The 22,750-nt window shown below is 50.2% G+C and overlaps 1 protein-coding gene and 1 long non-coding RNA gene across 3 annotated transcripts in view; one reads left to right on the forward strand and one right to left on the reverse strand.

The window, feature by feature from the left end:
- The window catches only part of LOC119951413, a 34,189-nt gene extending 29,052 nt beyond the window's left edge, over positions 1-5,137 (forward strand). Inside the window, exon 3 of the long non-coding RNA XR_005457613.1 lies at positions 4,985-5,137. This is a non-coding gene — a long non-coding RNA (uncharacterized LOC119951413). The remainder of the gene's footprint in view (positions 1-4,984) is intronic.
- tfdp1a (transcription factor Dp-1, a) overlaps positions 1-22,750 on the reverse strand; it is an 89,356-nt gene that overhangs the window by 5,369 nt on the left and 61,237 nt on the right. For both annotated transcript variants that reach the window (XM_038774576.1, XM_038774575.1), the window contains exons 9-10: positions 18,109-18,260; positions 16,002-16,168 (exon numbers count right to left, since the gene is read on the reverse strand). In XM_038774576.1, the coding sequence (XP_038630504.1) occupies positions 16,002-16,168; positions 18,109-18,260 (319 nt within the window). The remainder of the gene's footprint in view (positions 1-16,001; positions 16,169-18,108; positions 18,261-22,750) is intronic.

Below are 22,750 nucleotides of genomic sequence, written 5' to 3' on the forward strand. Positions count from 1 at the left end.
GCCCAGTAATATCCTGAAAGGTTGGGTAACGCCAGCCCTCCACTATCCCTACTCCGCTCCAAAAAGACCCTTCTAACTCTCGGGGTGCCATGTGCCCACACATACCCCATGATACTACTCGTTACCTTCTTGAAAAAGGCCCTGGGGAGGAAGATGGGCAGACACTGGAACAAAAACAAGAACCTCGGGAGGACCGTCATTTTAACTGACTGCACCCTCCCTGCCAGCGACAGCGGCACCATGTCCCACCTCTTAAACTCCTCCTCCATCTGTTCCACCAGTCTGGAAAAGTTCAACTTGTGGAGGGTCCCCCAGTTCTTTGCCACCTGCACCCCCAAATACCTAAAACTTTTAACTGCTCTTTTGAAGGGGAGCCTCCCAATTCCCTCCCCTTGGTCTCCCGGGTGTATTACAAAGACCTCACTTTTCCCCAGATTTAATTTATATCCCGAAAAGTCCCCGAACTCCGCTAGTATCCCCATTACCTCCGGCATTCCCCCCTCCGGGTCTGCCACATACAACAACAAATCATCCGCATAGAGCGAGACCCGATGTTCCTCCCCTCCCCTTGTCAGTCCTCTCCACCCCCCTGAACCCCTCAGTGCCATCGCCAACGGCTCAATCGCTAATGCAAAGAGTAAGGGAGATAGGGGACATCCCTGCCTAGTACCTCGATGGAGCCCAAAATATTCTGACCTCCTCCCGTTTGTTACCACACTTGCCATCGGAGCTGAATAGAGCAGTTTTACCCACTTGATAAATCCCTCCCCAAACCCAAACCTTTCCAACGTCTCCCACAAGTATTCCCACTCCACCCTGTCAAATGCCTTCTCCGCGTCCAGCGCTACCACTATCTCCGCCTCCCCTTCCACTGCTGGCATCATAATCACATTTAACAATCTCCGGACATTTGTGTTAAGTTGGCATCCCTTCACGAACCCCGTCTGGTCTTCATGGACTACCCCTGGCACACAGTCCTCTATCCTGGTTGCCAGGACCTTTGCTAACAGCTTGGCGTCAACATTCAGGAGGGAGATGGGCCTGTAGGACCCGCACTGGACCGGGTCCTTGTCCCGCTTCAAAATCAAGGAGATCAGGGCCTGCGACATTGTTGGGGGCAGAACCCCCCCCTCGCGCGCCTCATTAAAGGCTCGCACCAGCACTGGACCCACCAAGTCCACAAATTTCCTGTAAAACTCCACCGGGAACCCATCCGGCCCCGGCGCCTTCCCCGCCTGCATCTGGCCTATCCCTTTAATTAGCTCCTGCAGCTCTATCGGCGCCCCCAACCCTTCCACCAGCTCCTCCTGTACCTTTGGGAACCCCAATTTGTCGAGAAAGTTCTTCATTCCCCCTCTCCTCTTCGGCGGTTCAGACCTATACAATTCCCTATAGAAGTCCCTAAAGACCCTATTCACCTCTTGCCCCTTCTGCACTACATCCCCACCCCTCTCTCTCACTCCCCCAATCTCTCTGGCTGCATCTCGCTTACGAAGCTGGTGTGCCAGCATCCTGCTCGCCTTTTCCCTGTACTCATACGCCGCACCCTGCGCCCTTCTCCACTGCATTTCCGCCTTCCTAGTGGTCAGTAGGTCGAACCTGGCCTGCAAGCTACGCCGCTCCCTTAATAGCCCCTCCTCTGGTGCCGCCGCATATTTCCTATCTACTTCTAGGAGCTCCCCCACCAGCCTCTCCCTTTCCTGCCTCTCCTTCCTCTCTCTGTGTGCCCTTATGGAGATCAGCTCTCCTCTAATCACTGCTTTCAAGGCCTCCCAGACCGTCCCCACCTGCACCTCACCTGTGTCATTCGTACCCAGATAGTTCTCAATGCCCGTTCTCACCCTTCTGCACACCTCTTCGTCCGCCAACAGCCCTACATCCAGGCGCCACAACGGGCGTTGGTCCCGCGCCTCCCCCATGTCCACGTCCACCCAATGTGGTGCATGGTCCGATATCGCAATGGCCGAGTACTCCGTGTCCTGCACTCTCGGTATCAGCCCCCTGTTCAATACGAAAAAAATCGATCCTAGAGTACACTCTGTGGACGTGGGAGAAAAAAGAATACTCCCTCGCCCTAGGCCTACCAAATCTCCATGGGTCTACCCCTCCCATCTGCTCCATGAACCCCCTTAACACCTCTGCCGCTGCCGGCCTCCTATTCGTCCTGGAACTCGATCTATCCAGCCCAGGGTCTAACACCGTATTAAAGTCCCCTCCCATGATCAGGCCCCCTGCCTCCAGTCCCGGGATGAGGCCCAGCAGGCGCCTCATAAAACCCGCGTCGTCCCAGTTCGGGGCATACACATTTACCAGTACCACATTCTCTCCCTGCAGCCTACCCCTCACCATCACGTACCTGCCCTCCTTGTCTGCCACCACCTCTGCCGCCACAAACGACACCCTCTTTCCCACCAAAATCGCCACCCCCCCGGTTCTTGATATCCAAGCCTGAGTGGAACACCTGTCCCACCCACCCCCTTCTCAGGCGGACCTGATCTGCTACCCTCAAATGAGTCTCCTGCAGCATTGCTACATCAGCCTTCAGTCCCTTCAGGTGTGAGAAGACCCTTGATCTTTTGACCGGCCCATTCAGCCCCCTTACGTTCCACGTGATCAATCGGGTCGCAGAGCGACCCGTCCCTACTCCCTGTCGATTAGCCATGTCTTGTCCCTTGCTCGCCCCGGGTCATCCCTTCTTTTCTGACCCGCTTCCCATAGCGATGGCCCCCCCCCCCCCCCCCCCCCACGGCTCTCCCCTTCTCGTCCCTGGTCTTTCCAGCAGCAACCCGGTGTCCCCCCCAGCCCCCCCCCCCCTTCCCCCTTCCCCCCCCCCCCCCTGGCTAGGACCCCTCCTAGCCGCGATGTACCCCACATCGTACTCCCGAGAGTCAGCTGGTCTCCGCTGACCCGGCTGCTCCTGCCACATTCCGACTCCTCCCGGTTCACCCCATCTGCGCCCGTGAAAGATCCCCTTAAAACCCCCGAAAAAGACCCGCATAATCAACCCGCTCCCCCCCGTCCCGTCTCCCCAACTTAACGATATAAATACCCAATGGCAACTAAATACATAAATACTTAACTACATACTTAAATAACAAAATAATTAACTAACTATCAACTAACAGTGTGCCCAACCATCACCCTCCATCAAACAGTATAAATAACCGCAGATAACCATAACCCGAAAAGAAAAAAAGAACAAAAAACCCCCCCAAGCACCCAAAGAAAAAGGGTAAGAGGGGTAAATAACTAAGGGAAATTGGAAACGGGAAAAAACACCCCATAAGAAGCCAACGACCCACAATAGAGATTTCAACAGTACAAATATACAGAAACACCCAACAACTCGAAACCTTCAAAATATTCAGAAAAGTCAACCGTTCGAGAAAAAACACCCCAAACAATCCACGAAACTGTTACCCAATTCCGACCTGGCCTGAAAAAGAAAAGGGCCACTTGCTCAATCAAGAGTCCCCCGGCGGCTACGACCGCCGGTGCTCCCAGGTTTTAGTTCGTGTCCAACTTTTCCTCTTGTACAAAGGTCCAGGCCTCCTCTGGGGACTCGAAATAATGATGTTGGTCCTTGTAGGTGACCCACAAGCGCGCCGGTTGCAGCATTCCAAATTTGATCTTTTTCGCGTGTAGCACCGCCTTTGTCCGGTTGTACCGGGCCCGCCGCTTTGCCACCTCCGCACTCCAGTCCTGGTACACCCTTACCGTCGAGTTCTGCCACTTGCTGCTTTTCTCCCTTTTTGCCCACCTCAGGACTTTCTCTCGATCACTTAGCCGCTGGAACCGCACCAGTACCGCCCTCGGGGGCTCGTTTGCCCTAGGCCTCCTGGACATGACCCGGTATGCCTCTTCCAATTCCAGGGGCGCCGGACCGGCCCCTTCCCCCATCAGGGAGCTCAACATCTCCGCCACATATCCCGGGAGATCCGACCCCTCCAGGCCTTCTTCCAGGCCCAGGATCCTCAAATTTTTCCTCCTCATCCGAGTGTCCAGCTCCTCGAAGCGGCTCTGCCACTTCATGTGGAGTGCCTCGTGCACCTCCACCTTTGCCCCGATGACTGTGGCCTCCTCCTCCCTCGCGGTCATCTCCTGCTGCAGATCTTTAATCGACGCCTCTTGGATCGCCTGGGCTCCCACCAACCTGGTGGCCGTCGCGTTCATGGACTCTAAGAGCTCCACTTTCGTCTCCGCGAAAAAACGGAGGAGAGCGGCCTGCTGCTCCTCCGCCCATTTCTTCCACTCCTCCGATGCACCGCCGGCCGCCATTTTGATTTTCTTCCCCCGCTTTTTTTGGGGAGCTGCTGCCGTTTTTCTTGCCGCTCCACTCCGGGTACCGACCATAAAATCGGTCTAGTTCTCCTCAGGGGACCTTCCCCCACCGGGATTCGTTTTTTCAGCGCCGTTGGGGCCCTCCAATTGGCCCAAAAACACCTTTGTTGCAGGAGCTTCCAAATGTGCGGCTTAGCTAGTCATAGCCACAACCGGAAGTCGAAAGTTTGATTTCAAGTAGGCACGAGTTTGGGTTGAATGAAAGGAATTCTAGAAAATAAAATATTTTATTTTCTGCCATGAAGACATGTTTTAAGTTTCCATTTAATGTCTCCACTATTTCTTTATTCCCTATTATAATTCCCCAGTCTCTGCCTCTAAGGAACCCATACTTATTTTTGCTAATCTCTTCCCCGGTAATACATTTAGCTTTTATAATTTGTTAGCAATAAACTTGCTACTTTTCACTCATTGTATTTTTCCTTCCAAATCAATTTATTGGCTATCTTCGGCAATATTCTAATGTTCCTTCAATTTGCAGATCAATGACTAAAGGAGTCAAATTACAGAGAGGGGACCATTAAAATGGGCCTCCTTACAGTTTGTGCTGTCCCTTATAGGCTACTACTAGGCTTCTGCAGCAGTGACACATTGCAAAAACAAAATATTCTAGGAAGCACTGACATTTATTTGTGTACTCTAGGCTGGGAAAGGATGGTCAGTGCTAGTCCTGGCAGGGAGTGGAAGAGGAAAATTATGGTCTTGTGGAGTGTGCCTGAAACCCGGATGAATCTACAGTGAAACCATTACAGATTGAAAGCAAAGACATCAGACTGAATAAAGCATCCATCCGAAACAGAGACTCTTATCCTTTTACTTTTAGTATTATTTTTATACCCCTCTTTCTCTCCCCCCCAACCCGTTTGTCTGCCTTGTGTGTAAATGTAGGGTGGGGCAAGTTGGGGATGGGGTTAGAAATTAGATAGTAGTTAACTGGTTGTATTTGTTCCCTATTGATTATAGATATTGGGCTCCCAAAGACGTAGGGTATTTTTAAAGTTAAGAGCTTCAACTGTGTTGCGACTCCAGGTCAAGTGGGGCTGGAATTAACCGTGCACGAGCCCAGGGTGTCGCAAAACCATTTTCGCAACCTGTTCTACCACCTTCAATGATTTGTGTATATATCCCCAGGTTCTTTGGGTCCTATACCTTCTACAGAATTTTAAAAAACATTCATGGGATTTGAGCAACACTGGCAAAGCCAGCATTTATTTTCCATCCTTAGTTGCCCTTGAGAAGGTGGTGAGGAGCCACCTTAAACCACTGCCATTCATACTGTGTTGAGGGAGGAAATCCCAGGATTTTGACCCAGCAGTGATATAATTCAAAGTCAGAGGATGGTGTGTGACTTGGGAGGGGAAATTGCAGGTGGTGTTGCAATGCGCCTGCTGCCCTTGTTCTTTAAGGCAGAAGGGGTGAAGGTGCTGCCGAAGGAATGTTTAAAAAAAATACTTTAATCAAAATTTTTAACATTCAAAACACCTAACATTACAAAATAAACTAATAAAAGCCCAAACCCGCCTCCCTCAACACCCGAACTCACAACCACCCCCTCATCTCCCCCCAGCAGTCGACAATAACCAGCTCCTTGAAATGCAGTATAAACAAACCACAGCTCTTATGGAACCCCTCACTTGCCTGCCCCCCCCCCCCCCCCCCCCCCCCCCCCGGACCCCCGACCAAATTTCACCGTTTCCAAATTCAAGAACTCCAATAAATCCCCATGCCAACCGAGGCACAGAGCGGAGAAACTGACCCCTACCCCAACAGGACCCATCTGCATGTGATCAACGACACAAAGGCTTAAACATCTGCCCCCGCTCCAGCTTGAAACTCTGGCAGGTCCGATGGATTGGGTTCCAAATTTCCCATGCAAGATCACCGACATAGTGCTGAAGAGTGACCTCTAAAATTTCTCCAACTTTGGGCAGAACTAGAACATATGTATGTGATTGGCTGGGCCCCTCCCACACCGTTCACAAATATCCTCCACCACCTCCTCAAACAACCGGCCCTTCTTCGGCTTCGTCAGGCACACTCAGTGTAGCTGTATCGACCTCAGCCTCGCGCACGAGGTTGAAGCATTCATCCTCTGCAGCACCTCACACCACAGCCCTTCCTCCAGCACCATCGCAGCTCCCCTTCACACTTGGCCTTAACCCCCTCCAAAGCCACCCTATCCTCCTCCAAAATCCTCCCATAGATCACCAAGATGACACCCCATCCAACCCCATCACCGACAACACCCCCTCTAGCAACGAGGACGACAGAATCAGCGGAAATGTCAGGAAAACCTCTCTCACAAAATCCTGCGCCTGCAAATACATGAACACCTCTTTTTGCGGGATTCCATACTTCTCCCCCAACTCCTCCATACTTGCAAATGCAAACCCCCCTTCCAAAAGTAAGTCCTTCATTTCCATCACCCCTTGCTCCTCCCATCCCCTAAACCTAGCATCCATCCTTGCTGGCTCAAACCATGGTTTCCTCGGATCGGCCCCAACATAATGTTGGGGCAGCAGGGTAGCATGGTGGTTAGCATAAATGCTTCACAGCTCCAGGGTCCCAGGTTCGATTCCCGGCTGGGTCACTGTCTGTGTGGAGTCTGCACGTCCTCCCCCTGTGTGCGTGGGTTTCCTCCGGGTGCTCCGGTTTCCTCCCACAGTCCAAAGATGTGCGGGTTAGGTGGATTGGCCATGCTAAATTACCCGTAGTGTCCTAATAAAAGTAAGGTTAAGGGGGGGGGGTTGTTGGGTTGCGGGTATAGGGTGGATTCGTGGGTTTGAGTAGGGTGATCATTGCTCGGCGCAACATTGAGGGCCGAAGGGCCTGTTCTGTGCTGTACTGTTCTATGTTCTATAATGTACTGCCAAAATTGCCTCCATATTTTCAGCATGGTCTCCCAGAGCACTTCCCTGTTGGAAAGGGAGTGGCGCCATTGCCAGCACCTGCAATCCCAACCCCTTACAAGAGGCTGCCTCCATCCTTTCCCACAAAGCCTCAGTCTCCGGACTCCAAACCCGCACCTTCTCAGCATTCGCTGCTCAATTATAGGATAATAGGTTCAGAATAATAATAATGATGTGTATTAGTGTCACAAGTATGCATATATTACACGGCAAGAAGTTACTGTGAAAATCTCCTAGTCGCCACACTTCGGTGCCTGTTCGGGTATACGGAGGGAGAATTCAGAATGTCCAATTCACCTAACAAGCATGTCTTTCAGTACTTGTGGCAGCATGGTAGCATTGTGGGCAGCACGGTAGCATCGTGGATAGCACAATCGCTTCACAGCTCCAGGGTCCCAGGTTCGATTCCGGCTTGGGTCACTGTCTGTGCGGAGTCTGCACATCCTCCCAGTGTGCGCGTGGGTTTCCTCCGGGTGCTCCGGTTACCTCCCACAGTCCAAAGATGTGCAAGTTATGAGGATTGGACATGATAAATTGCCCTTAAGTGTCCAAAATTGCCCTTTTGGGTGGGGTTACTGGGTTATGGGGATAGGGTGGAGGTGTTAACCTTGGGTAGGGTGCTCTTTCCAGGAGCCGGTGCAGACTCGATGGGCCGAATGGCCTCCTTCTGCACTGTAAATTCTATGAAAAACCAGAGCATGCGGAGTAAACCCACGCAGACAAAAGGAGAACCTGCAGACTCCGACAGACATTGACCCAAGCCGAGAATCGAACCTGGGTTCCTGGTGCTGTGAAGCAACAGTGCTAACCACTGTGCTACTGTGCCACCCAGAGGAAGGGCCAAGCCCCCCCGACTGTTGCCCTCTCTGAAGCACCGTCATCCTTAATACTTGCCACCTTCCCTGCCTATACACGATAAAATCAACCTATCCACCCCCACAAAAAAACGATCTCAGCAAAAAGATTGACAGGTACTGAAGACCAAAAGACATAGCAGAATTAGGCCACTCAGCCCATTTGAGTCTGCGCCACCATTCAATCATGGCTGATACTTTTCTCATTCCCATTGTCCAGTCATCTCCCCATAACCCTTGATCCCCTTAAATAAAAATAAAAATCGCAGCAAGATATTTAACCGCCTGCACCCAACCTGCCAGCGATGAGGGAAGGCTGTCCCACCTCAGTAAATCTGCCTTGACGCTGTCCAGTAGACGTTCAAAGTTAATTTACGGAGCCCAGTCCAGTCTCGAGCCACTGTGCACGAGTATCTGCACTCCCAGATACCTAAAGTGTGTTTTTGCCACCCAAAGTGGCAACCCCCACCCCCCCAACTCCCACCCCTAGAGAAGACACCACAAAACACTCTCTTCCCAAAATTTAACTTGTAGCCTGAAATAGCCCCAAATCTCCTAAGCAGTCCCACTTTATCTCCCACTAAAGAGTCCGGATTTGAGATATACAGCAACATAGTCATCAGCATACACTGACATCCTATGCTCCACCGCCACCCTCACTACCCTCGCCTCCATTTATCTGAGCACCCCTGCTCTAGAGCCAAGGGCTCTATTGCCAGCACAAACAGAAAGGGGGGGGGGGGGGGGGGGGGGGAGACATGGGCACCCCTGTCCTGTTTCCATGCAACAGAAAGTACCCTGAATTTATCTCATTTGTGCGCACATATGCCATGGGATCCTTAGACAACAATTTCACCCATTCTACAAACTTAGGCCTAATCCCAAACCGCTCCAAAACTGCAAACAAATAGCTCCACTCCACACAAACACCTTTTCCACAAACAGCGGCACCACTCCAGCTCTCTCTGCAGCTGGAGAAAGCACCACATTCAACAGATGCTGCACATTTGACTATAACCTTCTGCCCTTTTACGAACCTAGTCTGATCCCAATCACTTTTGGGAGACATTCCTCTAGCCTTAGAGCCAGCACCGTTGCCAAAATCTTGGCATCCACATTAAACAAAGATATTGGCCTATACGATCCACAGTCTGCCAGGTCTTTGTCCTTTTTTAGCAGCAATGAAATTGATGTCTGTCCCATTGTCTCTGGCAATGCCCCTTTAGCCACCGCTTCTTCAAACATCTTCGAGCAGCACCAGCTTATCCCCAAACTTTGTAGAACTAACGGGGAAAACCTACCCCGGCCCCGACACCTTACCCGCCTACATCTTGCCCATCAACTCCCACTTCTTCCACCCCTCTGGCTCCTCCAACCCTGCCCTCTGCTCCTCTCTTATTTCGGAACACTCCAACTGACCCAGAAACTCCTTCATATTTGACTCATCTCCTGAAGCTGACTTATACAAATTCTTACAGAACTGCTCAAATGCCTTGTTCACATGCTCCAGTGCCACCAGCAGCTCCCTGTTCTGTCCCGGACCTGAACAATCTCTCCCTCAGCCAACTGCCGGCAGAGTTGGCCCACCAACAAGCGGCTGGCCTTCTCCCCATACTCATACACAGTCCCCCTCGCCGGCCTCAACTGTAAAACTGCTTTTCTAGTGGAGAGGAGGTCAAACTTCACCTGTAACTCCTTCCTCCTCATAAGATTATTAGATTTAGATTTGGGCAGCACAGTAGCACAAGTGGATAGCCCTGTGGCTTCACAGCGCCAGGTTCCTGGTTCGATTCCCCGCTGGGTCACTGTCTGCGTGGAGTCTACATGTTCTCCCCGTGTCTGCGTGGGTTTCCTTCAGGTGCTCCGGTTTCCTCCCACAGTCCAAAGACGTGCAGGTTAGGTGGATTGGCCATGATAAATTGTCCTTAGTGACCAAAAAAGTTAGGCGTGGTTATTGGGTTACAGGGATAGGGTGGAAGGGGATAGGGCTTAAGTGGGTCGGTGCAGACTCGATGGGCCGAATGGCCTCCTTCTCCACTGTATGTTCTATTTATGGTCACATGAACGGAGGTAGAGTGAAAAGTATTGTTCTGCAGACAGTCCAGGCATGGATCGTTCAATACGTGAAAAATATTGGACATACAATATACAACATAAACACAGACGTTGGGTGAAGCATATGGAGTATAGTACTACAACGGTAGAGAAAACCATAGAAACCCTACAGTGAAGGAGGCCATTGGGGCCCATGGAGTCTGCACCAACCCTCTGAAACGAGTATTCCACCCAAGCTCACTTAGTCACCCAAGACAAATAACCCCTTAACCGAACCTACACATTTTTTGAACACTAAGGGCAACGTAGCATAGCCAATACACCCAACTTGCACATCTTTGCTCTTTGGACAGTAGGATAAAACCGGGGCACCTGGAGGAAACCCTGCAGACACAGGGAGAATGTGCAAACTCCAAGGCTGGAATTGAACCCAGGTCCCTAGTGCTGAGGCAGCAGTGCTAACCACTGTGCCAACCCATGTAAGAGAGATAAGTTCAAGGAGGGCTATTCATGAATCTGGTAACAGCGGGGAAGATGTTTTTGAATCTGTTGGTGTGTATTCAGACTTTTGTAGCTTCAGCTTGATGGAGGAGGATGGAAGAGAGAATAACCCGGGTGGGAGGGGTCTTTGATTATGCTGCCCACTTTCCCAGGCAGTAGGTGGTGTGGACAGAGTCAATGGATGGGAGAAGTGTTTGCATGATGGACTGGGCTGTGTTCATCACTCTGTAGTTTCGTACTGTCTCTGTAAGAAGTCTTACAACACCAGGTTAAAGTCCAACATGTTTGTTTCAAACACTAGCTTTCGGAGCACTGCTCCTGCCTCAGGTGAATGAAGAGGCATGTTTCAGAAACATATATATATATATATATATATATATATATATATATAGACAGTGCTCCGAAAGCTAGTGTTTGAAACAAACATGTTGGACTTTAACTTGGTGTTGTAAGACTTCTTACTCTGCTCACCCCAGTCCAACGCCAGCATCTCCACATCATCATACTGTCTTGGGCCAAGCAGTTGCCATACCAAACTGTGATGCAGCTGGAGTCGAATCCTCCGCATACCTTCCATCCACTCCAAAATTTCCTCTAGCAACCGCTGCCACGCTTCTCTTGTCTGTCCACCCGAGCCTTTGACCTCACCCCTCACTACGGCTTTCGACACGTCCCACACCACTGACGTCGAAATCTCCCTGTTCCTTTTAAACCTTACTTAATCCTGTATCAGCTTTCCCATTTTGGTAGAATAATTCGGGCCCGCCAGCAATCCCACATCCAACTTCCACACAGGCCTTTGTGCCAGCCCCTTTTTTAATAACACATCAACCCAATGTGGAGTATGGTCCGAGACAACAATCGCCAGGGGCTCGTTAAGCTCACAAGGCTAAATCACTGGCTTTTAAAGCAGACCAAGCAGGCCAGCAGCACGGTTCGATTCCGGTACCAGCCTCCCCGGACAGACGCCGGAATGTGGCGACTAGGGGCTTTTCACAGTAACTTCATTGAAGTCTACTTGTGACAATAAGCAATTTTCATTTCATTTCAAATATCGTGCCTTCCTCAGCCTGGCCAACAGAACCTTCCCATGACAAAAAAGTCAATCCTAGAATACACATTGTGTATTGGTGAAAAGAACAAAAACTCCTTTATCCTGCAGGTCTAAACCCCCCCCCCCGCCGAAGGGGTCAGCAAACGCTGCTTGGACCTATCCATCTTCGGATTCAGCACTGTATTCAAGTCCAACCAGAGTATAAACTGGTGCATATCCAAATTTGCTATGGCAGCCAACGTCTTCATAAATCTTACAACGTCCCAATTCAGGGTATGTATGCAAATCAGCACCACCAGCCTTCCCTCTAAAGCAACTATTATGTACCTACCACCCCATAACCAGCCACCACCTTCTCCACTTGGAACTCGCCCTCTTACCCACCCTCTAACTACCCTCGTGCTAATCCCCAGGCCCTATCAAAGCAAAAGTGGAACACCTGACTCACCCAGCCCTTCCGAAGCCTCATTTGGTCCTTCACCCTCAGTTGGGTATTTTGCAACGGCACTACATGTGCTTTCAAGCTCTTCAAATGTGAAAATACTCTCGCTCACTTCACCAGTCCCCCCAGCCCTCGCACGTTCCACGTTAATAATATAATACAATAATAATCACTTATTGTCACAAGTAGGCTTGAATGAAGTGACTGTGAAAAGCCCCTAGTTGCAACATTCTGGTGCCTGTTCGGGGAGGCCAGTACGGGAATTGAACCTGCACTGCTGGCCTTGTTCTGCATTAAAAGCCAGCTGTTTAGCCCACTGTGCCCCACCCAGACGGAAGGTCTCTCATCCTCCCTGCTCTTCCTATCAATCATAACTGCTACTCCTGACCCATCCCAACTGACAGGATCTAGCCCCACTCCTAGTCACAATCAGCCACCTACACCTCCCCCTCCCTCCCAGAAATCCCCCAGCTACTTCCTCTTGAAACCTCTTCCCCCAGTATTGTCCCCATCCCCCCCACCCTTCACACCTCCCAGGCCCCATCGTAACCTGTCCACACAGGTTCCAATGACACACCCTCCCCACCTCACTCCCATTCACTAGCCAACATGTAGGGGCTGGTTTAGCTCACTGGGCTAAATCGCTGGCTTTTAAAGCAGACCAAGCAGGCCAGCAGCACGGTTCGATTCCCGTACCAGCCTCCCTGGACAGGAGCCGGAATGTGGTGACTAGGGGCTTTTCACAGTAACTTCATTGAAGCCTACTCATGACAATAAAGCGATTTTCATTTTTCATATGTTTGCCAGCGAGGTGGCCTCTGCCAAACCCCTTCCCTAGAGAAAACCAACATCCCAAAGACCCCCTGTTCAAATAGTCCTTCAAAACACCCACAATACCTAACAAAACAAATCCCAATTCCCCAAACCATCTCTTCACAAACACACCTTACCCGCAGAAAAAAAATTAACACAACCAAAGTCCAAATTTATTTCAGTCCCAGTATTTCAGCCTTCACAAACACCTCCGCCGCTGCCTCAAGGTAGTAGTCCTTGGGTTTGTGACCCGTAGCTTCACCAGGTAGACCACCCAAACTTCATGTTGCTTTTATACGCCAGACCAAAGGCCACCTGCCTTCTCACCAGCTCCGTCGTGAGAACCTGATGTCTACGAATACCACCACGTTCCCACCTCACCTCTCACTTCAATTTTGCTCATCTCAGCACCTTTTCCTTCACCTCAAAGCTGTGGAAGCTACTATCACAGCTCTTGGTGGCTCATTCTCCTTTGGTATCGGCTGGAGCGACCAGAGAGTCCTGTCCAGTTCATAGAGGGAGGGGTCATCCTCCTCCCCCAATAACTTGCCGAACATCTCCGCAAAATACTCAGTCGGCCTCCGTCCCTCCAACCCCTCGGGCAGTCCACAATCTTAGGTCCTGCTTTCATGATCTGTTCTCAGCCTCAGTGGCTCTCAGTCCTTTGTTACTCTCAACCACCCACCACAGATCCTCACTCATTGAGGTGAATTGGTTGCTGAGCTGCGACAATGCCTCCTCCACCCCCTTCAACACCTCGCCTTGCTCCTGCAACAAGAAATGTATTTTCCAGAGCCTCCTTTATCGGGACAAGAGTATCATCCACCCACTCCTTAAGCGAGGCCATCATTGCCGTGCGATGCCTCTCAAAGTGCTTGGAAAACAGCCACTTAAATTCCCCCACCATCACCGTGGCCAGCTTATCCACTATAATGGACCCCACCCTATTTGTTGAGCCTGCTCCCGTCAATTTACCTCCCGCTGATCTCCCCACTAAAACTTGCTAGGGGACTTTCGTCACCTTTTCCCCTAGATTATTTTTCTGGGTTTTCAACATCCTTAGGTCGCCTTAGACGTTGCAACAAATAATCATTCAAAATTCTCCCCAAAAACTGGATGCGAAGGCCCAAAAAATTTCAGCTCTAGCAGGAGCCACCCAAAGTGCAACGTCCACCTACATGTCGCCACCGGAAGTCCTGTCGAAGGAACTGTGACAAGTTTCTAGGATGCATCCTGTAGATGGCACACACTGCTGCACACTGCAGGTAGAGGAAATGAAAGTTCAAGTGTGCCGATGAAGCAAACGTTTTGTCCTGGATGATGTTGAGTTGAGTGTTGGGAGCTGCTTCAGATTGTCATAAAACCTATCTAATTCAGTAACTTCCCCCTCCGGAGGCGATCAGAACGCCCGTGCGTATTGGCCCTGGAACACACGTTGGTTAGCCTCCCGTAGCTGCCTAGGCCCCATGTCCTGCCCATCCTCTCCTGCATCCTCCTGGTCGGAGGAGGCATGGTGTTCATCCTCCTCCTCCAGCACGTCACCACTCTGCTGCACGATGTTGTGGAGGACGCAGAAGGCTGCCACAATGCAGCGACCCTCAGCGTCAAGGACCCCTCAGAGCGGTCCAGGCACCTGAACCGCATCTTCAGAAGGCACGAGCATCGTTGTAGCAGGTCTCCGTATTGGTCTGTGGCCTCCGGATAGTTGTCATCAGCCATGGCCGCAGTGGATAACCCGGCACCAAGGTGCCAAACCCCCAAACCTGGGGGGGTGGGCATCGCGAACATGTTAGGAATCCTGTTTCCCTAGCCGATGAAACAAGGCTGCAGAGATGCTCTGGGGTATCGCACCGCAGCACGAAAACATCAAAAACATGATTGTCTGCATTGATGACATGGTGGACCAAATCGCTCGCATCTGAAGACAGCACAACAAGCAGAAAAAGATTACAGCATTTTTCCAGCGCTAACTTCAATGCAAAGCTCTGCCCGTTTACAAGTCCAGGCCATTGCAAGGTGTGATCAAATTGAATAAAGACTTCCTCACATTTACTGTGTAATCATTTGGCATTTGAATTGGTTGTATTTGAATTTTTTTTGACACAGTTTGAAATGAAATGAAAATCGCTTATTGTCACTAGTTACTGACTACTTAGCACAATAGTCACAATGAAGTTACTGTGAAAAGCCCCTGTTTGAAGGCATATCGGATTACAGATGCTTTCATGTGGGAATGGGGTCTCCTTTGCTATCACAAAGCTCCAAGAATTTGACTCACCAGGATATTACTGTATGTAAATAATAAATCCAAGAAACCAACCTGCAATAAGATGGGAGATCTAGACAATTATCAGAAACATTTGGAGCGTGTCATGGAGCTGAATGCAACCCATTATACAAACTGCCTGAGATGGCTCAAAATCAAACCAGGATGCACTCAGTGAATAATGTTCCATTTAACCCCCAACTACCACCCCGTCCCAACTCGCAAAGAAAGGCTCAAGGAAATTAGTATTTATTGACCTACAAGTATTATATGGTACATTTAATCACCTGAGCTATGGGCACAACAACTATCATCATCCATGGGCTCGATAAATAAAGGAGTTTCTAACACTTGCTAACTACTCGGTGAGACAAGGTTCCAATGTCATTCGTTTCTCTCCAAGTAGGTTGAGCTCTTTGCAGGCACAGGCCATTGTTAGCCAGGGGTGAGTTACATGCTAGCAGACAGATGTTAAGTGCCAATAGCTGACAAGTCATTTGCATTTGATCGAAAAATGTCAATGCACTTCCAAGTAATTCACCAAGGAGTTTTGAGATGAAACTGTGCTTTTATAAATTGTACGCTTTTCTTCAAGTAGCTTAGAAATAGCAAATGTATTTAAAACAAACACGTGCGCAGGAAAATTAGATAAATTATACTAATAATTCATTCACCATGATTTTACAACTATGTTTAATATACAAAAATCAAACATATGATGGACGGACACCATGCATAAACCGCACCCCGCCCATCCGCATTTTACCTATTACATATGGTTCCAGCACATGGGGTATGAGGCTTTTAGCCATCTTCAACTCATCAGCAGAACACCCACCAGACTCCAATCCAAAAGCCATTCGCATTCTCTTAAGAATTTCAATATCATCGTGGATTTCAAATGTATTATCAAAGTTAAAAAAATATTCGAATCTGTGGAGAAAAAAAGGTGAAAATGTTTAATTTTTCACTTTTGGGAAATTTAAAGAGATAACCTAAGAAAAAGTGCCAAACTAGCTTCTCAACATGTTCCTGACAAAATATCCCGTCCCAGTTAAAATTTATTAAAATAAAAAACATCCATCTTTTCTGTCATATTCCTTGCCCATGCTTCCAAGACAACTAAACTAAAACTATTGTAAATTAGATGTTACCTGAAAGGTCTATTCTTAAAATCAATTTGCATAAGGGTTAATATAATAATATTGGGAGGTTTGATTTCAAATAGTGATGAGATGTATTATCCTATCAGCATTTCAAATTACAGCCTTTAAGATTAATGGCTTTCAAGTCATAACATGCAAGTTTTTGTTTTCAGTTCGTTTCCTCAATATTTTACTCAGGGGATTTTAAAATTCATAGGAAAAAAAAAGTAGAATTCCAATTTAAAAAGCAGAACAGAGTATACCATCTTTAAAAAAAATTATACTCAGATTTTACCATTTATACCATGACTGATAATATCACAATCTATGATTTACAGTGAATTGTAGTTTGCAAGGGAAGATATTATGACCCTTGACCTGACCTCACCCCCACCAAGTTGGTTGGTAAGATTTGTTAAAGTTGGAGATTCAAGACTCACTTGCTCAGTGAATAAAGCCGCAAGATTCCACCGGTTTTAAGCAAACAAAAATACAATTAACTATACAAGGTTAGAAAGGTAAAACAATTTACAATATCTATCTTGTACTCTACATTCAGGGACAGTATGATGGAGGTGAGTTAACAGGCAAACAGTGGCTGAACTCACCACACTACACAATAAAATGCAAATGCAACCAAGACGGAATCCAGAGATTTCTCAACAATCCGCCCAGACGTCAGTAACACAGTTAACTAATAGAACATAACAACGCAGTACGGGCCCTTCTTACTGAAACCGTCTCTCTCATGCGGGATTCCAGTCTTTATCTTGGAAAATCTAACCTGGTAATTCTTTCCAAAAGTTGAAAAAGAAATGAACTCCAACTTTGACGACATCAACAACAGCCCACCTCACAGGGTTTCAATCTCATCCCCAAAGATTCCACTCCCCTGGATTCCCACATATGCACTCAAGCACAGTTCAAGCAAACGTCAGATCTTCAACTCCACGAAAAAGAACTCTACTGCTCCAAAAGGGGTACCATGTCCCATTGGCCCACAGCAGTGCTACCAATCTTAGGCTGCCTTCTTCACTTAAACATCCCTGCAGTCCTTTTCCTGTTTGGAGCCTCTTTCTCTGCTCAATATCCTGCCCTTGTTCCCTCTCTGGGGCTCATCTTTTGGGACCTCCTTCTGTTCGCTGCCTGCGACACTAGTCTTCCATGCACTATGTTCTTGGTCACCTGACTCAAGAGCACATGCTGTTTTTCTACTGGCACAGATGCGCTAGGCCCAAGGTTTGAGGGCGGTACCGTGGTTAGCACTGCTGCCGCACAGCACTAGGGACCTAGTTTTCTTTCCAACTTGGGTAACTATGTGAAGTTTGCATGCTCTCCCCATGTCTGCGTGGGCTTTCTCCAACAGTCCTAATATGTGCAGGTTAGGTGGATTGGCCATGCTAAATTCTCCCAGTGTCCAAAGGTTGGGTGGGGTTACACAGATAGGGCAGGGGAGTGGGCCAAGATAGGGTATTCAATCAGAGGGTCTGTGTAGACCTGATGAGTCAAATGGACTCCTTCTGCAATGCAGGGATTCTATGATTCTAAAGAATGTAAAAATGCCAAACTGTGCAGATACAGTCTCCTCCCAGTCTGCAGGTGAAGGTTCATCGGTACCTCCAATGTCAACACCAAAATAATTTGGGTTTCTGCAACGTCTTCATACAACATTTGATGAAAAAGCTAAGTTTGCACATCATACAAAACAGTCAGGTTTGACATACTTACTTATCAGGAGAGATGCTGCAGTCTATGATTGTTTTTTTGCTGGTGTTGACTAAAATGAAGGGCAGCTGGATGGCAGTATTTGGAGGAGGAACTCTGCCAGATTGTTGTTCTACAAGGCGATTTCGCTGAACCAGATTCTTAAAGGCAATTTGCTGTAAAACATAAATATGCTTGGAATTTAAAACTTAATAAAGGATTAATTTTATTTAAATTTACTTGCTCGCTCCCTATTTCTTCCTCTTTTTAAAAAAAAAATTTTTTTTATTGGAATTTTTTACAGAAAATATAACAAACAATGAAAAGCAACAATAAAACACCATAATAACTGTCACACCCCCAAGACTGTATCAACGCATGTATCACACCCCCCCAAACCCAGTAAACAACAAGAGAACTTAAAAATAAATTAAAATTAAATAAGCAAACAAAGTCAATGTCCCCCCCCCTCCCCCCCGGGTTGCTGCTGCTGCTGACCCAGTACCCTATCGTTGAGCCAGAAAGTCGAGGCAAGGTTGCCACCGCCTAAAGAACCCTTGTACCGATCCTCTCAGGGCGAATTTGACCTTCTCTAGCTTAATAAAACCCGCCATGTCATTGATCCAGGTCTCCACGCTTGGGGGCCTCGCATCCTTCCACTGTAGCAAGATCCTCCGCCGGGCTACTAGGGACGCAAAGGCCAGCACACCGGCCTCTTTCGCCTCCTGCACTCCCGGCTCCACCCCGACCCCAAAAATTGCGAGTCCCCAGCCTGGCTTGACCCTGGATCCTACCACCCTCGACACCGTCCTCGCCACCCCCTTCCAGAACTCCTCCAGTGCCAGGCATGTCCAGAACATATGGGCATGGTTCGCTGGACTCCCCGAACACCTGTCTTCGCCCCCAAAGAACTTACTCATCCTAGACCCAGACATGTGGGCCTGGTGCAGCACCTTGAATTGGATGAGGCTAAGCCGCGCACATGAGGAGGAAGATTTAACCCTCTCCAGGGCATCAGCCTATGTCCCGTCTTTGATCTGTTCCCCCAGTTCCCCTCCCACTTAGCTTTCAGCTCCTCTACTGACGCCTCCTCCACCTCCTGCATTACCTTGTAGATATCAGATATCTTCCCCTCCCGACCCAGACCCCCGAAAGCACCCTGTCACTCACCCCCCTCGCGGGAAGCGAAGGGAATCCCTCCACCTGTCGCCTAGCAAACGCCTTTACCTGCAGATACCTGAACATGTTCCCCGGGGGAGCCCAAATTTCTCCTCCAACTCCCCCAGGCTCGCAAACCTCCCATCAATGAACAGGTCCCTCAGCTGTCTGATGCCCGCTCTGTGCCAACCCTGGAACCCCCCATCAATGTTCCCCGGGACGAACCGATGGTTCCCCCTTAACGGAGCCTCCATCGAGCCCCCCACTTCCCCCCTATGTCGTCTCCACTGCCCCCAAATCTTGAGGGTAGCCACCACCACCAGATTCGTGGTATATCTCGTAGGAGGGAGCGGCCACGGCGCCGTTACCAGGGCCCCCAGGCTTGCATCTCCACAGGGCGCCCTCTCCATCCGTTTACATGCTGCCCCCTCCCCCTCCATCACCCACTTGCGCACCATCGACACATTGGCCGCCCAATAATACCCCGAGACATTGGGTAACGCCAGCCCCCACCATCTCTACCCCGCGCCAAGACCCTCTTCACCCTCGGGGTCCCATGCGCCCAAACAAAGCTCATGATGCTGCTAGTCACCCTCCTAAAAAAGGCCCTAGGGATAAAGATGGGCAAACACTGAAAGAGGAACAAGAAACTCGGGAGAACCGTCATTTTGACGGACTGCACTCTACCCGCCAGCGATAGCGGCACCATGTCCCACCTTTTGAATTCCTCCTCCTTCTGCTCCACAAGCCTGGCAAAATTAAGCTTATGGAGAGTCCCCCAACTCCTGGCCACCTGTACCCCCAGGTATCTGAAACTCTTCACTGCCCTCTTAAACGGGAGCCTCCCAATTCCCTCCTCCTGATCACCCGGGTGTACTACAAATACCTCATTCTTGCCTAGATTTGACTTATAGCCCGAGAAGCTCACAAACTCAGCCAACAGCTCCATCACCCCCAGCATTCCCCCCTCTGGGTCCGCCACATACAACAGCAGGTTGTCCGCATACAGCGATACCCTATGTTCTTCCCCACCCCGCACCAGGCCCCTCCACCTCCCCGACTCCCTCAGCGCCAAAGCCAGAGGTTCTATCGCCAGTGCAAAAAGCAAGGGGGACAGGGGGCACCCCTGCCTGGTCCCACGGTAGAGCCTGAAATACTCTGATCTCCTTCCATTGGTAACTACACTCGCCATCGGGGCCTCATAGAGCAACCTCACCCATTTGATGAACCCCTCCCCGAATCCGAACCACTCCAGCACCTCCCACAGGTACCCCACTCAACTCTATCAAACGCCTTCTCTGCATCCAGCGCCATCACTATCTCCGCCTCCCCCTCCACCGCCGGCATCATAATAACATTTAACAATCTCCGCACATTCGTGTTGAGCTGCCGTCCCTTGACAAATCCTGTCTGATCCTCGTGTATCACCCCTGGCACACAGTCCTCTATCCTGGTGGCCAGGATCTTCGCCAGCAACTTAGCGTCAACATTGAGGAGCGAGATTGGCCTGTATGATCCACACTGCAAGGGGTCCTTATCCCACTTCAGGATCAGAGAGATCAGCGCCCATGACATCATCGGGGGCAAAGCCCCCCCCCTCCCATGCATCATTGAAGGCTCGCACCAACAGGGGGCCCACCAGATCTGCATACTTTTTATAGAATTCCACCGGGAACCCATCCGGCACCTAACCTGACTGCATTTGACCAATCCCCCTGACTAGCTCCTCCAACTCTATCGGTGCCCCCAGCCCCTCCACCAGCTCCTCTTGCACCTTTGGGGAAACGTAGCTTATTCATGAAGCTCTCCATTCCCCCCCCCCCCCCCAAATCGGTGGCTCCGACCGGTACAGTTCCTCGCAGAAGTCCCTAAAGACCCCGTTCGCCTCTGCCCCATTCTGCACCACATTCCCACCCTTATCCGTCACTCCACCAATTTCCCTAGCCGCATCTCGCCTACGGAGCTGATGCGCCAACATCCTGCTCGCCTTCTCTCCATACTCATATACCGCGCCTTGCGCCCTCCTCCACTGTGCCTCCGCCTTTCTGGTGGTCAACAAGTCGAACTTGGCCTGCAAACTACGCCGTTCCTCCAGCAACCCCTCCTCCGGTGCCTCCGCGTACCTCCTATCCACATCCAGGAGCTCCCCCACCAGTCTCTCCCTCCTCTCCCTATGGGCCCGGATGGAAATCAGCTCCCCCCGGATCACTGCTTTCAGAGCCTCCCAGACCATCCCCACCCGGACCTCCCCCGTGTCGTTGGTCTCAAGGTACCCCTCAATACTTCCCCGGACTCTCCTACACACCTCCTCATCAGCCAGCGTCCCCACATCCAGGCGCCACAGCGGGCGCTGGTCCCGCGCCTCCCCCATCTCCAGATCGACCCAGTGTGGAGCATGGTCTGAAATTGCTATGGCCAAATACTCGGCATCCTGCACCTTCGGGATCAATCACCTGCTCAGGACGAAAAAATCTATTCGGGAGTAAACCCTATGGACATGGGAGAAAAAGGAATACTCCCGCGCCCTCGGCCTCCCAAACCTCCAGGGATCCACCCCTCCATCTGGTCCATAAACCCCCTCAGCACCTTGGCCGCCGCCGGTCTCCTACCCGTCCTTGAACTGGACCGGTCCAGTGGGGGATCTAGCACTGTGTTAAAGTCTCCCCCATGATCAGGCCCCCTGCCTCCAGGTCCGAAATGCGGCCCAACATGCGCCTCATAAAGCCAGCATCATCCCAATTCGGGGCATATACATTAACCAGCACCACCTTCTCTCCCTGCAGCCTACCCTTCACCATAATATATCTGCCCTCCTTGTCCGACACAACCTCAGACGCCTCGAACACCACCCTCTTCCCCACCAGAATCACCACGTCCCCGGTTCTTCGCGTCTAATCCGGAGTGGAAAACCTGCCCCACCCACCCCTTCCTCAGATGAACCTGGTCCGCCACCTTCAAGTGGGTCTCCTGTAGCATAGCCACGTCCGCCTTCAGCCCCTTCAGATGAGAAAATACCCTAGTTCTCTTAACCGGCCCATTCAGCCCCCTCACGTTCCAGGTGATCAGCCGGATCAGGGGGCACCCTGCCCCCCCCCCCCCCCCCCCCCCCCCCCGCCGACTAGCCACAGCTCATCGACTTCTCGCCCCAGGCCAGCACACCCCGCCCGACCCGTTCCCCATGATAACACCTCTCCTCTACCCCCCCGTCCTTCCTAGCCATTCCAGCAGCAACCCGGTATTCCACCCCCCCAACCCTCTTTCTTTCTCAAAAGCATCCAGCCATACAAGTTTTTCAGCAAAGGATAAATATAGACAAGGACATCAAGGGAATTACTATTTCTTCTTCAAATAATGTCACAGGATCTTTTGCATCTACCAAAGACTTTTTGATTCAGATGCAGGAGAGCTACCGTGTAGTCAAAGCGGACATCTTTCAAGAAGATCTCTGACATAATATGGAAGCTTCTGCACAACTCTTATAGCACCAATACAATTCAAAAATATGACA

Source organism: Scyliorhinus canicula, chromosome 17 (genome assembly GCF_902713615.1).
Source record: "Scyliorhinus canicula chromosome 17, sScyCan1.1, whole genome shotgun sequence".
In the NCBI taxonomy this organism is placed as follows: domain Eukaryota; kingdom Metazoa; phylum Chordata; class Chondrichthyes; order Carcharhiniformes; family Scyliorhinidae; genus Scyliorhinus; species Scyliorhinus canicula.